Source organism: Taudactylus pleione, unplaced genomic scaffold (genome assembly GCF_031769625.1).
Source record: "Taudactylus pleione unplaced genomic scaffold, aTauple2 ptg003137l, whole genome shotgun sequence".
Classification (NCBI taxonomy): Eukaryota; Metazoa; Chordata; class Amphibia; order Anura; family Myobatrachidae; genus Taudactylus; species Taudactylus pleione.
The window spans coordinates 1,068,752-1,084,743 of record NW_028287496.1 but is presented as its reverse complement, the minus strand read 5'-3'; the positions used below and the strand labels follow the sequence as shown (position 1 = coordinate 1,084,743).

Here is a 15,992-nt window from a genome sequence, read left to right as displayed (position 1 = left end):
TTGGAAAAAGTCCTCCCTGATTCCATCACAGCGGATGGTTCATTTGGGAGCCCTGCTGGATTCGCGTCAGCAAAGGATCTTCCTGACTCCGGAGAAGGTCGCCTCCCTACAGCTGCGGATACACAGTTGCCTGAGCCGTTGCCGCCTGTCGGTCCATTCGGCTATGAGAGTTCTGGGGTCCATGGTGTCGACATTCGACATGGTGGAATTTGCCCAGTTCCATTCCCGGCCCCTGCAGGGGCTGATTCTATCAGAATGGAACGGGTTACCTCACCGCATCCGCTCTCAGGTGCTGGTGTTGTCTCCGGACGTTCGGCAATCTTTGGCTTGGTGGCTTCAGACAGCTCATCTGGTCGAGGGGCGCCCATTTTGGATCCCGGACTGGGTCCTGCTCACGACGGATGCCAGTCTCCGGGGTTGGGGGGCAGTGACCGGCTCTTTGTCGCTTCAGGGTCGTTGGTCAGCGGAAGAAGCACTTCTCCCCATCAACATCCTGGAACTGCGGGCAGTATACAGGGCCCTGCAGTCGTCCGGCCCCGCTCTTCACGGAAGGGCGGTACCACGGTGGCGTATATCAACCACCAAGGCGGAACTCGCAGTCAGGCAGCGATGTCGGAGGTGTCTCGTATCCTGACTTGGGCGGAGGGTCACATTCCGGCGATCTCGGCGGTCTTCATCCCCGGAGTCCTCAATTGGGAGGCGGACTTCCTCAGCCGTCACGACGTGCATCCCGAGGAATGGTCGCTTCACCCAGAGGTGTTTCAGCTACTCGTGGACAGGTGGGGACTGCCGGAGCTGGACTTGATGGCCTCCCGTCACAATCACAAGTTGCCCGTTTACGGGTCAAGGACAAGAGACGCAGGCGCAAGTCTGGTGGACGCGCTGTCGGTGAAATGGACGTTTCACCTGGCGTATCTGTTTCCTCCGCTATCCCTGCTTCCTCGGGTTCTGCGGAAATTCAAGCAGGACGGCGGCATGCTCGTGCTGGTAGCTCCGGCGTGGCCCAGACGTCCTTGGTACTCCGATCTCAGGAGCCTCTCCATCGACGCTCCGTACCTTCTTCCTCAGCGTCGGGACCTGTTGTCTCAAGGGCCCTGCCTTTACCCGGATCTGGGTCGGCTGTCTTTGACGGCGTGGCTCTTGAGACAGCCGTCTTGAGGTCTCGGGGCTTCTCCAGTTCGGTTATTGGTACCATGCTCAGGGCACGCAAGCCTGCTTCAGCACGGATTTATCACAGAGTGTGGCACACTTACTTTCAGTGGTGTGAGTCCAGACTTTATGATCCTCAGGTGTTCCGAGTTTCTAGGATCTTGGAATTTCTTCAGTCAGGATTGGATCTCGGCTTACGCCTTGCATCTCTGAAGGTTCATGTGTCCGCCTTGTCCGTGTGGTTTCAACGGCGGATTGCAATACTACCAGACGTTCACACCTTTTTCCAGGGTGTTCTCAGGATCCAGCCTCCCTTTGTGCCTCCTGTGGCTCCTTGGGACTTGGCGGTGGTGCTACGGGTCCTGCAGGGTCCTCCGTTTGAGCCTCTTGAGGCGGTAGAGCTCAAGTGGCTGACATTTAAGACGGTTTTTCTCCTGGCAATTGCTTCGGCCAGGAGAGTGTCTGAATTGGGGGCGCTTTCCTGTCGCCCTCCTTTCCTGATTTTTCACCAGGACAGAGCGGTGCTCCGTACTCGTCCTGAGTTTTTGCCCAAAGTGGTCTCGAAGTTCCACATTAATCAGGAACTTGTTGTGCCAGCTTTTCAGTCCCCTGATCTTTCAGCTGGTGAGACTTCCTTAGATGTGGTCCGGGCGCTTAGAATTTATGTAGACCGGACGGCTTCGGTTAGGAAGTCTGATTCCTTGTTTATCCTCTTTGGTTTTCACAAGAGGGGTTGGCCTGCCAACAAACAAACGTTAGCCCGTTGGCTTCGTTATGTTATTTGTGAGGCTTATGCACAAGAGGGTTTACCTGTGCCAGCCTCTGTTAAGGCTCATTCCACTCGTTCTGTGGGTCCCTCTTGGGCTGCTAGAAGTGGCGCTTCTGCTGTTCAGCTGTGTAAGGCGGCCACTTGGTCTTCTATTCAAACGTTTTTGAGGTTCTATGCGTTTGACACCTTCGCCTCTCAGGATGCTTCCTTTGGTTGCCGGGTGCTCCTTTCAGCACAGGAGCGTCCCCGCCCTTAGTTGAACTGCTTTGGGACATCCCCAAGGTCAACCCTGTGGACCCCCTATGGACCCTGAAGTAGAAAACAGGAGATATGGTAAGAACTTACCTTTGTTATCTCTGTTTCTACGAAGTCCATAGGGTCCACAGGGCGCCCGCACTGACGCACCTGGCTTCAAATGGGCTGTGTGGTTGGTCACCGGTTTTCCGTCTCCTATTGCTGTGAGTATGGTTTCTTGTGTGTTCCAGTCTTCCTTCTCTCTGTTCCATATTCTCCTCCGGCCTAGGCTGCTTACCAACTGAGGTGCCTGTGGCTCGGGGGCGGGGTATAGAGGAGGACCCAAGTGCATCCTGGGAGCTAAAAGCTTAACTGTGTGGTGCCCATGGATCCTGTTCCAGCTATAACCCCAAGGTCAACCCTGTGGACCCTATGGACTTCGTAGAAACAGAGATAACAAAGGTAAGTTCTTACCATATCTCCTGTTTTCCCTGTGTCATTACTGTAGCGCTGACGTTACCCCCTCTTAGCTGACGTTACCCCCTCTTAGCTGACGTTACCCCCTCTTAGCTGACGTTACCCCCTCTTAGCTGACGTTACCCCCTCTTAGCTGACGTTACCCCCTCTTAGCTGACGTTACCCCCTCTTAGCTGACGTTACCCCCTCTTAGCTGACGTTACCCCCTCTTAGCTGACGTTACCCCCTCTTAGCTGACGTTACCCCCTCTTAGCTGACGTTACCCCCTCTTAGCTGACGTTACCCCCTCTTAGCTGACGTTACCCCCTCTTAGCTGACGTTACCCCCTCTTAGCTGACGTTACCCCCTCTTAGCTGACGTTACCCCCTCTTAGCTGACGTTACCCCCTCTTAGCTGACGTTACCCCCTCTTAGCTGACGTTACCCCCTCTTAGCTGACGTTACCCCCTCTTAGCTGACGTTACCCCCTCTTAGCTGACGTTACCCCCTCTTAGCTGACGTTACCCCCTCTTAGCTGACGTTACCCCCTCTTAGCTGACGTTACCCCCTCTTAGCTGACGTTACCCCCTCTTAGCTGACGTTACCCCCTCTTAGCTGACGTTACCCCCTCTTAGCTGACGTTACCCCCTCTTAGCTGACGTTACCCCCTCTTAGCTGACGTTACCCCCTCTTAGCTGACGTTACCCCCTCTTAGCTGACGTTACCCCCTCTTAGCTGACGTTACCCCCTCTTAGCTGACGTTACCCCCTCTTAGCTGACGTTACCCCCTCTTAGCTGACGTTACCCCCTCTTAGCTGACGTTACCCCCTCTTAGCTGACGTTACCCCCTCTTAGCTGACGTTACCCCCTCTTAGCTGACGTTACCCCCTCTTAGCTGACGTTACCCCCTCTTAGCTGACGTTACCCCCTCTTAGCTGACGTTACCCCCTCTTAGCTGACGTTACCCCCTCTTAGCTGACGTTACCCCCTCTTAGCTGACGTTACCCCCTCTTAGCTGACGTTACCCCCTCTTAGCTGACGTTACCCCCTCTTAGCTGACGTTACCCCCTCTTAGCTGACGTTACCCCCTCTTAGCTGACGTTACCCCCTCTTAGCTGACGTTACCCCCTCTTAGCTGACGTTACCCCCTCTTAGCTGACGTTACCCCCTCTTAGCTGACGTTACCCCCTCTTAGCTGACGTTACCCCCTCTTAGCTGACGTTACCCCCTCTTAGCTGACGTTACCCCCTCTTAGCTGACGTTACCCCCTCTTAGCTGACGTTACCCCCTCTTAGCTGACGTTACCCCCTCTTAGCTGACGTTACCCCCTCTTAGCTGACGTTACCCCCTCTTAGCTGACGTTACCCCCTCTTAGCTGACGTTACCCCCTCTTAGCTGACGTTACCCCCTCTTAGCTGACGTTACCCCCTCTTAGCTGACGTTACCCCCTCTTAGCTGACGTTACCCCCTCTTAGCTGACGTTACCCCCTCTTAGCTGACGTTACCCCCTCTTAGCTGACGTTACCCCCTCTTAGCTGACGTTACCCCCTCTTAGCTGACGTTACCCCCTCTTAGCTGACGTTACCCCCTCTTAGCTGACGTTACCCCCTCTTAGCTGACGTTACCCCCTCTTAGCTGACGTTACCCCCTCTTAGCTGACGTTACCCCCTCTTAGCTGACGTTACCCCCTCTTAGCTGACGTTACCCCCTCTTAGCTGACGTTACCCCCTCTTAGCTGACGTTACCCCCTCTTAGCTGACGTTACCCCCTCTTAGCTGACGTTACCCCCTCTTAGCTGACGTTACCCCCTCTTAGCTGACGTTACCCCCTCTTAGCTGACGTTACCCCCTCTTAGCTGACGTTACCCCCTCTTAGCTGACGTTACCCCCTCTTAGCTGACGTTACCCCCTCTTAGCTGACGTTACCCCCTCTTAGCTGACGTTACCCCCTCTTAGCTGACGTTACCCCCTCTTATCTGTTTGTACCAACTCCAGGAGAAGCTGAAGCAGTTCCAGGAGAGACTTGCGGAGGAGAGGAAGGCTCGTCTGGAGGAGCGCAAGAGACAGCGCAAGGAGGAGAGACGTATTAACTATTACAGGGACAAGGAGGAGGAGGCGCAGAGAATACGGGACGAGCAGCTGAAGAAAGGTATTTTCCCACGCTTGGGCGCGTTGCGCATTTTGCAAAGTCTGCTTAGTTATTAAACTATTACAGCCAGGGTGGTACAGACAGAATTAGTGATGAGTAAAATGGTAGAAGTCATTATCGTCTCCTTTATATGGTGTAACCCGTGAGTGGCTGGTGACGGTAATAACCATAACCAGCTGGTATTGCCTTGTGGATCCTCCTTGTGCTGTCCAGTGACTGCATCTGATAAGGTAATGGGGTATGTATGATGCACAGGTAGCTGGAATTTCACGTATCTCCACTAAGCTGTAATAGATGCCCGGATGAGTCCTCGCTAATCGTACAGTGCGCTTACAGTTGTCCGTCGCTGTGTGGCTGCTCCTTTATTCTGTCCCTGTTCTTCCTACTGAGTGACCAGCAGTCGCCGATGTTATAACATTTTGAATCATTTTATATACACCTAGAAATGACTTGGCATGGATGCGCCGTCCTCTCTCCTTGTGTCAGGCTGGCAGAGTGTTGGGGGCAGCGTGTTCCTTCTGTCCCTGTCACACAGGACGGAGCCCCCAGCCAGGGAATGGTTATATGGCGCAGTCTGGGTACAGGGCCAGGAGTCGTGTCTTTGTATAACCCGTTATCCATCGCAGCGTCTCGTGTACGTTTCCCTGCGCCTACCCACAAATCGCTGCTGTTTTATCGCATTGTCCGTAGAGATGGCGCTAATGGCGGCCCATTCACCAGGGAAAGTGATCGGAGATCATACTATGGTAGAAGTCTAGATAAACCAATCATGGGGCCTTATGTAATGATGTAGATGATCACGGGGGTGCAGACATAATCACATAGTTTGTACCCATGAGGAGTGGGCTGAGTCTACTCTCTGAATAACCCCTCTCATCTCGTGTCATCAGGGACCCCAAGCAGCGCATGTTTTCCAGATCTCCATATCACAAGTGACTTAATTAGCTCCAACTGTTTCTTTTAAAATCTATTGGCTACTAGTGAATACCCCGGTGCGCCAGCTAGGATATCTGTACAACATGCTGTGCTAGGGGTTGTGAGGAGTGGGGTCTGGAAGGCACTGGGCTAGAGACTGAAAATCCTGACTTCCTGTCCAGTCACCCAGCCCATGAAGTAGTGCAGTATTGCAGGCTAGATGGATGTCTGGCAGCACAGCGCAGGCGTTACAGCTCACAGGCCACGTTCACCAACCTGTCTGGGGGCTGCTGCAAGACACTGGGCGATAACTGGGGCTCCTCTGTGCCCCCCCACATCCCCCAAAACCTCTGACTATTGTAAGTGCCTTAGGAGCCGATACGTTTTGTGCCGCATATATTCATTTATTTCTTCTTCAGGGTCCGCAGGGAGACCTTGGAGTGTAGGTGATGGATCTGGATTCCGGGCACCACGCAGTTAAAGCTTTGAGCTCCCAGGATGCACCGGTCCATCCTCCTATACCCTGCCCACGAGCCAGAGGCACCTCAGTTTTAGTTGGTACCCGGCTGGAGTCGGGTCACTGTTAACGCAGGGGGGCTGCTTATTTGTTTTTTCTACTTCAGGGTCCATAGGGGTCCACAGGGTGACCTTGGGGTATAGCTGGATCCTCGGGCACCACGGAGTTAAAGCTTTCAGCTGCTCCCAGGATGCACTTGGGTCCAACCTCCCCTATACCCCGCCCCCGAGCCACAGGCACCTCAGTTTTAGATGGTGCCCGGCCGGAGTCGGGTCACCCTGCGGGGGGGGTCTGCAGGAGCAGCCCCCTAAAGCTTTTTTTAACTTAGTTAAATTTATTTATTTTTTTACTACAGTTTTTCTACAGAGCGGCAGCGCTGGGCTGTCTGTACAGACGCCCACGCTGCCGCTCCTTCTCCCTGCTGGCGCCGCGACGCCAGCACTGAACTGGGGATCGCGGCGGGGGAAGCCAGAGTCTGTACTAGCCGGACTCTGGCTTCCCCCGGGACTGCTGCCGGAAGATGCCGGGGAGATCAGGTAAGCCGCGCACCGCTGATTAGCGGCGGTGCGCGGGTTCCTTTCAAATGCAGTCCCATTCCCCCGGTCTAGGGGACAGACCGGGGGCGCTAGCGGTGGCGGCGGGCCTCCCCTCCAGCGGAGGCATACCCCGCCAGACCACTAGACCACCAGGGTTAATATCGCGGCAAGCGGGATGCCGGCAACCCGGGGGTTAATATGCTAGCCAGGGGAGGAAGCCTTCCCTGTCAGCGGCTCCTCCCCTCAGCTCAGCGCGCCTTTCAGCTCGGAGTCTGGCGTCGCTGAGCTGCAGATACTCGGCCACTCCTCCTCTGAGGTCTCCAGCGGCCATTTTCTTACTGGCAGCGTGGATACTCTCAGGGAGCACGCGGACCGGTCCCCCTGTGTACCTCTCCCCCGACAAGGACAGTGTACACAGCGCTATAGCCCTCCCAGACACTGAATCTGGGAGGTTGATTGTAGTGGAAAGGTGCAGTGAGTATATCTTCCTGCATGGTATGTGACTTTTGCTAGTGCTGCCTGTCTGTGTCTTTTTTCTACTTACTGTCAGCCTGTACCTATCCCTTTCCTTCTCCTACAAGCCCTACAGGTGTGCGGGGGAAGGGTGTTTCTACTGACCTCACCTATATAGATCACGTATTTGTGAGGTCCGTCACATACAGTTGTGTGCTACACGGTGCCATATTGTGGGCTGTTGTTCAGCACACTGGTGAGTGCGCACGTTTTCTTCCTAAGTCATGTCTGAGGAGGAGATTGAGCACTCCGGGGCTCCAGCATTGTTCTCCTGCAGGCGCTGTTCTGCAGGAGTGGATAGGGAGGATTTGTCACAGGACGGCCTGTGCGGACGGTGCCAGGCGGTTCCTGGTACGTCTAAACCTCCCATTTCGCAGGAGCCACCATGGGCGATGTTTTCCCAGGTGCTGGTGTCCATCGCGGACCATCTGTCGGTCCCGACTGCCGCCCCTACTAGGGCGTTGCCCCAGCCTGCCATCCCCCATTCCCCGGGTGTCCCACAATTATTGCAGACTCCCCCGGGGTCTCAGCCTGTTGGTCCCTATGCGGGGTTGCCAATGTATATTCAGTCCACCCCTGTGGCACAGCCGGCTGTGGTGCCGTTTCAGGCTCCTGTGACAGCTCCTCCACCCTGGGTGGATGCGCTTTCCCACACTGTCCAAGATTTGGCGGCAGCATCTTCGGCTTTTCAGTCGATGTTGCGCAGTGACGTGCCCTCCAGGGCGTCTAAACGCTCAGTCATGGCACAGGCTGCGCATCTTTCGGATTATGAGGGGTTCTCGGATGATGGTGAGGTAAAGGATGACTCAGCCTCAGATGCCTCAGTCCAGGAGGTAGACACTAAGTCTTCCATCAATGTGCGGGCTCTGGTTAAGGCGGTGCGGGCTATTCTTCTGATTGAGGATGAGGCACCCGCTCCCAAGTCAAGGTATCCTAGTTTTAAAAAAGCTAAGGTTACTTCTACAGCGTTCCCCTTGTCTGATCAGTTGATCACATGGCGGTGGCCTGGCAGACGCCCAGTAAGCGTTTCCTGCCACAGAAACGCTTGGCGTCCAATTATCCATTCCCGGAAGCGCATTGTAAGAAATGGGAAACTCCGCCTGCAGTCGATTCCCATGTAACACGCCTCATCAGGAGTGCTACTTTGCCATTGCCGTCTATATCCTCGCTGAAGGATCCTATGGACAGGAAGGTGGAGACTTGTCTAAAGTCTATTTATTCTCTCTCAGGGGCTGTAGCCCGGCCGTCCATGGCCATCTCCTGGGTGGCCAAGGCCATTGAGGGGTGGGCCAACGCCTTGGAGGACACGTTTACGGATGAATCTCCGGACGTCCAGGGGGCGTTGTTAGGACAGATGAGAGATGCCGCCTCCTACATTGGAGAAGCATCTTTGGATGCTAGCCTGTTGACCTCTAGGGTTTCGGCGGCAGCAGTGTCTGCTCGTAGATCCTTGTGGTTGCGGTCTTGGAGAGCAGACGCGGATTCAAAAAAAGGCTTGGAGGCCTTACCTTTTAATGGGGAATTACTATTTGGTCCGGACCTGGACAAAATAGTAGATACCCTGGCAAAATCCAAGTCAGCCTTCCTCCCTTCAGCTACTACACCTGCTAAGGTCCGGAGCTCGGCGTTTCGTTCCTTTCGGGTTCAGGGCAAGGCAAAGGGTCAGTCCTTCCCGAGGCAGTCCGCACCCAAGACCGCCTCAAAGCCAAAGAAGCAAGCCTGGAGTGCTAGGCGCCCTTCTTCCAAGCCAGAAGATAAGCCTTCTGCGTGATGGGACGGACCTCCCTCTGGGGGACCCCAGAGTGGGAGGCCGACTTCTTCAATTCGCCCAGTGCTGGCACAATACCACCACGGATGCCTGGGTGCGAGAAGTGGTCTCCCAGGGGTACGCCCTGTCTTTTCGGCACAGGCCGCCTTGCCAGTTTTTTTGCACAAGTCCTTCTCAGGACAAAACCAAGGCCTTGCAGGTTCAGGAAGCCATAGAGGCCTTGCTGACGGCGGGGGTCATTATACCCGTACCACAGTCTCAACGTGGGATGGGGTATTACTCTACGCTGTTTCTGGTGCAGAAACCCAATGGCTCTCATCGCCCCATCCTCAATTTGAAGTCCCTGAACAGGTTTCTCAGGGTTCCCAAATTCAGGATGGAAACTTTGCGTTCCATCATACTGGCGATGGAACCGGGGGATTATATGGTCTCCCTGGATATCCAGGACGCCTACCTCCATGTGCCTATAGCAACATCGCACCAACGGTTTCTGCGGTTTGCTATTCTCCACTCCACAACCACTACCAATTCAGGGCTCTACCCTTTGGTCTCTCCACGGCACCAAGGGTATTTACCAAGGTGATGGCGGTCATGGCGGCTCACCTTCGGAGCCAGGGGATACGGTTGCTACCGTATCTAGACGACCTCCTCTTGCTGGCAAGCTCCCCGGAGGTACTGATCCAGCATCTCCACCTGACGGTCGCTTGTCTACAGGCGCACGGCTGGTTGATCAACTGGAAGAAATCCTCCCTCATCCCATCACAACGGATGGTTCATTTGGGGGCCCTGCTGGACTCTCGTCAGCAACGGATTTTTCTACTTCAGGGTCCATAGGGGGTCCACAGGGTTGACCTTGGGGTTATAGCTGGAACAGGATCCATGGGCACCACACAGTTAAGCTTTTAGCTCCCAGGATGCACTTGGGTCCTCCTCTATACCCCGCCCCCGAGCCACAGGCACCTCAGTGTAAGCTGGTGCCCGGCCGGAGTCGGTCACCGCGCAGGGGGGCTGCAGGAGCAGCCCCCAGAAGCTTTTTATTTTAAGTTAAATTTTATTTATTTTTAATCTATTTTTACTACAGACGGCAGCGAAGGGCTGTCTGTACAGACGCCCACGCTGCTGCTCTGATCCCCGACTGGCGCCGCGACGCCAGTACTGATCTGGGGATCGCGGCGGGAGGACAGAGTCCGTACTAGCCGGACTCTGTCTACCTCCCAGGACTGCTGCCGGAGTCGCCGGGGATGCAGGTAAGCCGCGCTTCGCTGGCTAGCGGCGGCGCGCGGAATGCCTTAAATGCAGTCCTTTAGCCTCCGGTCCTGGGGACAGACCGGAGGCTGCTGGCAGTGGCGGCGGGCCCCCCCATAACCCGTGGGACCACTAGACCACCAGGGATAACCGGCAAGCGGGAAGCCAGCATCCCTGGGGTTATGGCCAGCCAGGGGAGGAAGCCTTCCCTGTCAGCGGCTCCTCCCCTCAGCTCAGCGCGCCTTTCAGCACGCAGTCTGGCGTCGCTGAGCTGCAGATTCCTCGGCCACTCCTCCTCTGAGGTCTCCAGCGGCCATTTTCCCAGTGGCAGCGCAGATCTCAGGGAGCACGCGGACCGGTCCCCCTGTGTACCTCTCCCCTGATTAAGGACAGCGTACACAGCACTATAGCCCTCCCAGACACTGAATCTGGGCAGGTTGATTGTAGTGTAAAGGTGCAGTGAGTATATCTTCCTGCATGGTATGTGACTTTTGCTAGTGCTGCCTGTCTGTGCTTATTTTCCGCTTACTGTCAGCTTATACCTATCCCTTTACTTCTCCTACAAGCCCTGCAGGTGTGTGGGGGAGGGGCATTTCTACTGACCTCACTTATATAGATCACGTATTTGTGAGGTCCGTCACATACAGTTGTGTGCTACTCAGTGCCATATTGTGGGCTGTTGTTCAGCACACCGGTGAGTGCGTTTTACTTCTACCCTGGTGCCAGATATATAATATATTCTGTCATGTCAGACGAGGAGGTTGAGCGCTCAGTGGCTCCGGTGTTGGCCTCCTGCGGACGCTGTTCTGCAGGAGTAGATAGGGAGGATTTGTCACAGGATGGCCTGTGTAGTCGATGCCAGGTGGCTCCTGGCCCATCCAGACCTTCTCTGGCGCAGGAACCACCGTGGGCGATGTTTTCTCAAGTGCTGGTGTCTATTGCGGACCGTCTGTCGGTCCCGACTGCTCTCCCTACTAGGGCGGTGCCCCAGCCGACCATCCCCCATTCCCCGGGTGTCCCGCAGTTATTGCGGAGTCCTCCTGGGTCTCAATCAGTTGGTCCCTATGCGGGGTTGCCTATGTATATACAGGCTTCCCCTGTGCCACAGCAGCCTGTGGTACCTTTTCAGGCCCCTATGGCGACGCCTCCACCATGGGTGGATGTGCTCTCCAACTCCGTGCAAAATTTGGCGGCCGCTTCCTCGGCTTTTCAGTCAATGTTGCAGACTGACATGCCTTCTAGGATTTCTAAACGCTCACTCATGACACGGGCTGCTCAGGTATCGGACTCAGAGGGTTCCTCAGATGATGGGGAGGTCCCTGATGACACTGACTCGGACGCCTCGGTACAGGAAATGGATACCAAGTCGTCCATTAATGTGCGAGCACTAGTTAGGGCGGTGCGAGCTATTCTTCTTATAGAGGATGAGGCACCGGTTCCTAGGTCGAAGTTTCCTAGTTTAAAAAAAAACTAAGGTGGCTTCTGCGGTGTTTCCCCTGTCGGATCAGTTGACGGATCATATGGCGGTAGCTTGGCAGGCGCCCAGTAAGAGATTCCTTCCTCAGAAGCGGTTGGCTTCTAATTACCCCTTCCCTGAGGCACATTGTAAAAAATGGGAAACTCCACCGGCGGTGGATTCCCATGTCACCCGTTTAACTCGGGGCGCCACCTTACCATTACCGTCGATATCCTCGCTGAAGGATCCCACGGAAAGGAAAGTTGAGACTTGCTTAAAGTCTATTTACTCCCTCTCCGGGGCGGTGGCCCGACCGTCCATGGCCATTTCCTGGGTGGCCAAGGCCATTGAGGGGTGGGCTAATGCATTGGAAGATACCTTCCCGGACGACGCTCCGGATGTCCAGCGGGCGTTGTTGGGACAAATGAGGGACGCCGCTTCTTACATTGGAGAAGCTTCTTTAGATGCTAGTCTGCTGACCTCGCGGGTATCGGTTGCAGCGGTGTCTGCCCGCCGATCCTTATGGTTGCGGTCCTGGAGAGCGGACTCTGATTCAAAGAAAGGTCTGGAGGCCTTACCTTTCAATGGGGAATTACTATTTGGTCCGGACTTGGACAAAATAGTGGACACCCTGGCTAAATCCAAGTCGGCCTTCCTCCCTTCGGCGGCACTGCCTGCTAAGGTTCGGAGTTCGGTTTTTCGTTCCTTTCGGGTTCAGGGTAAGGCGAAAGGTCAGTCCTTCCCGAGACAGTCTGCAAGTAAGACGGCCTCTAAACCCAAGAAGCAAGCCTGGAGTGCTCGGCGCCCTTCTTCCAAGCAGGAAGATAAACCTGCGGCCTGATGGGACGGGCCTCCCTCTGGGGGACCTCAGAGTGGGAGGCCGACTTCTTCTATTTGCCCAGTGCTGGCACAATACCACCACGGATGCCTGGGTTCGAGAAGTGGTCTCCCAGGGCTACGCCCTGTCTTTTCGGCACAGACCACCCCACCAGTTTTTCTGCACAAGTCCTTCTCAGGACAAGACCAGGGCGTTACAGGTTCAGGAGGCTATAGAGTCCTTGCTGAAAGCAGGGGTCATTGTTCCCGTTCCTCTATCACAACGAGGGACGGGGTATTATTCGTCTCTGTTTCTGGTGCAGAAACCCAATGGTTCTCATCGCCCTATCCTCAACTTGAAGTCTCTGAACAAATTCCTCAGAGTTCCCAAGTTCAGGATGGAAACGTTACGTTCCATCATTCTGGCGATGGAACCGGGGGATTACATGGTGTCCCTGGACATCCAGGACGCCTACCTCCATGTTCCGATAGCATCTTCACACCAGCGGTATCTGGGGTTCGCTATCCTTCAACACCACTTTCAGTTCCGGGCGCTACCCTTTGGTCTCTCCACGGCACCGAGGGTGTTCACGAAGATTATGGCGGTCATGGCCGCACATCTTCGGAACCAGAATGTACGGCTGCTGCCGTACCTGGACGACCTCCTGTTGCTGGCGAGCTCCCCGGAGGTACTGCTTCAACATCTCCACCTGACGATCGCTTGCCTGCAAGCACACGGGTGGTTGATAAATTGGAAAAAGTCCTCTCTGATTCCATCACAGCGGATGGTTCATTTGGGAGCCCTGCTGGATTCGCGTCAGCAAAGGATCTTCCTGACTCCGGAGAAGGTCGCCTCACTACAGCTGCGGATACGCAGTTGCCTGAGCCGTTGCCGCCTGTCGGTCCATTCGGCTATGAGAGTTCTGGGGTCCATGGTGTCGACATTCGACATGGTGGAATTTGCCCAGTTCCATTCCCGGCCCCTGCAGGGGCTGATTCTATCAGAATGGAACGGGTTACCTCACCGGATCCGCTCTCAGGTGCTGGTGTTGTCTCCGGACGTTCGGCTATCTTTGGCTTGGTGGCTTCAGACAGCTCATCTGGTCGAGGGGCGCCCATTTTGGATCCCGGACCGGGTCCTGCTCACGACGGATGCCAGTCTCCGGGGTTGGGGGGCAGTGACCGGCTCTTTGTCGCTTCAGGGTCGTTGGTCAGCGGAAGAAGCACTTCTCCCCATCAACATCCTGGAACTGCGGGCAGTATACAAGGCCCTGCAGTCGTCCGGCCCCGCTCTTCACGGAAGGGCGGTACAGGTGCAGTCCGACAACGCCACCACGGTGGCGTATATCAATCACCAAGGCGGAACTCGCAGTCAGGCAGCGATGTCGGAGGTGTCTCGTATCCTGTCTTGGGCGGAGGGTCACATTCCAGCGATCTCGGCGGTCTTCATCCCCGGAGTCCTCAATTGGGAGGCGGACTTCCTCAGCCGTCACGACGTGCATCCCGGGGAATGGTCGCTTCACCCAGAGGTGTTTCAGCTACTCGTGGACAGGTGGGGACTGCCGGAGCTGGACTTGATGGCCTCCCGTCACAATCACAAGTTGCCCGTTTACGGGTCAAGGACAAGAGACGTAGGTGCAAGTCTGGTGGACGCGCTGTCGGTGACATGGACGTTTCACCTGGCGTATCTGTTTCCTCCGATATCCCTGCTTCCTCGGGTTCTGCGGAAATTCAAGCAGGACGGCGGCATGCTCGTTGCTGGTAGCTCCGGCGTGGCCCAGACGTCCTTGGTACTCCGATCTGAGGAGCCTCTCCATCGACGCTCCGACCTTCTTCCTCAGCATCGGGACCTGTTGTCTCAGGGGCCCTGCCTTTACCCGGATCTGGGTCGGCTGTCTTTGACGGCGTGGCTCTTGAGACAGCCGTCTTGAGGTCTCGGGGCTTCTCCAGTTCGGTTATTGGTACCATGCTCAGGGCACGCAAGCCTGCTTCAGCACGGATTTATCACAGAGGGTGGCACACTTACTTTCAGTGGTGTGAGTCCAGACTTTATGATCCTCAGGTGTTCCGAGTTTCTAGGATCTTGGAATTTCTTCAGTCAGGATTGGATCTCGGCTTACGCCTTGCATCTCTGAAGGTTCATGTGTCCGCCTTGTCCGTGTGGTTTCAACGGCGGATTGCAATACTACCAGACGTTCACACCTTTTTCCAGGGTGTTCTCAGGATCCAGCCTCCCTTTGTGCCTCCTGTGGCTCCTTGGGACTTGGCGGTGGTGCTACGGGTTCTGCAGGGTCCTCCGTTTGAGCCTCTTGAGGCGGTGGAGCTCAAGTGGCTGACATTTAAGACGGTTTTTCTCCTGGCAATTGCTTCGGCCAGGAGGGTGACTGAATTGGGGGCGCTTTCCTGTCGCCCTCCTTTCCTGATTTTTCACCAGGACAGAGCGGTGCTCCGCACTCGTCCTGAGTTTTTGCCCAAAGTGGTCTCGAAGTTCCATATTAATCAGGAACTTGTTGTGCCAGCTTTTCAGTCCCCTGATCTTTCAGCTGGTGAGACTTCCTTAGATGTGGTCCGGGCGCTTAGAATTTATGTAGACCGGACGGCTTCGGTTAGGAAGTCTGATTCCTTGTTTATCCTCTTTGGTTTTCACAAGAGGGGTTGGCCTGCCAACAAACAAACGTTAGCCCGTTGGCTTCGTTCCGTTATTTGTGAGGCTTATGCACAGGAGGGCTTACCTGTGCCAGCCTCTGTTAAGGCTCATTCCACTCGTTCTGTGGGTCCCTCTTGGGCTGCTAGACGTGGCGCTTCTGCTGTTCAGCTGTGTAAGGCGGCCACTTGGTCTTCAATTCAAACGTTTTTGAGGTTCTATTCGTTTGACACCTTTGCCTCTCAGGATGCATCCTTTGGGCGCCGGGTACTCCTTTCAGCACAGGAGCGTCCCCGCCCTTAGTTGTACTGCTTTGGGACATCCCCAAGGTCAACCCTGTGGACCCCCTATGGACCCTGAAGTAGAAAACAAGAGATATGGTAAGAACTTACCTTTGTTATCTCTGTTTCTACGAAGTCCATAGGGTCCACAGGGCGCCCGCCCTGACGCACCTGGCTTCAAATGGGCTGTGTGGCTGGTCACCGGTTTTCCGTCTCCTATTGCTGTGAGTATGGTTTCTTGTGTGTTCCAGTCTTCCTTCTCTCTGTTCCATATTCTCCTCCGGCCTAGGCTGCTTACCAACTGAGGTGCCTGTGGCTCGGGGGCGGGGTATAGAGGAGGACCCAAGTGCATCCTGGGAGCTAAAAGCTTAACTGTGTGGTGCCCATGGATCCTGTTCCAGCTATAACCCCAAGGTCAACCCTGTGGACCCTATGGACTTCGTAGAAACAGAGATAACAAAGGTAAGTTCTTACCATATCTCTTGTTTTCTGACTCCAGAGAAGGTCTCCTCCTTACAGCTGCGGATTCACAGTTGTCTGAGCAGT

The 15,992-nt window shown here is 55.1% G+C and overlaps 1 protein-coding gene across 1 annotated transcript in view; it reads left to right on the top strand.

The window, feature by feature from the left end:
• EIF3A (eukaryotic translation initiation factor 3 subunit A) overlaps window positions 1-15,992 on the top strand; it is a 49,367-nt gene that overhangs the window by 17,507 nt on the left and 15,868 nt on the right. The window contains exon 16 of the mRNA XM_088466449.1: window positions 4,602-4,755. Within this exon, the coding sequence (XP_088322575.1) occupies window positions 4,602-4,755 (154 nt within the window). The remainder of the gene's footprint in view (window positions 1-4,601; window positions 4,756-15,992) is intronic.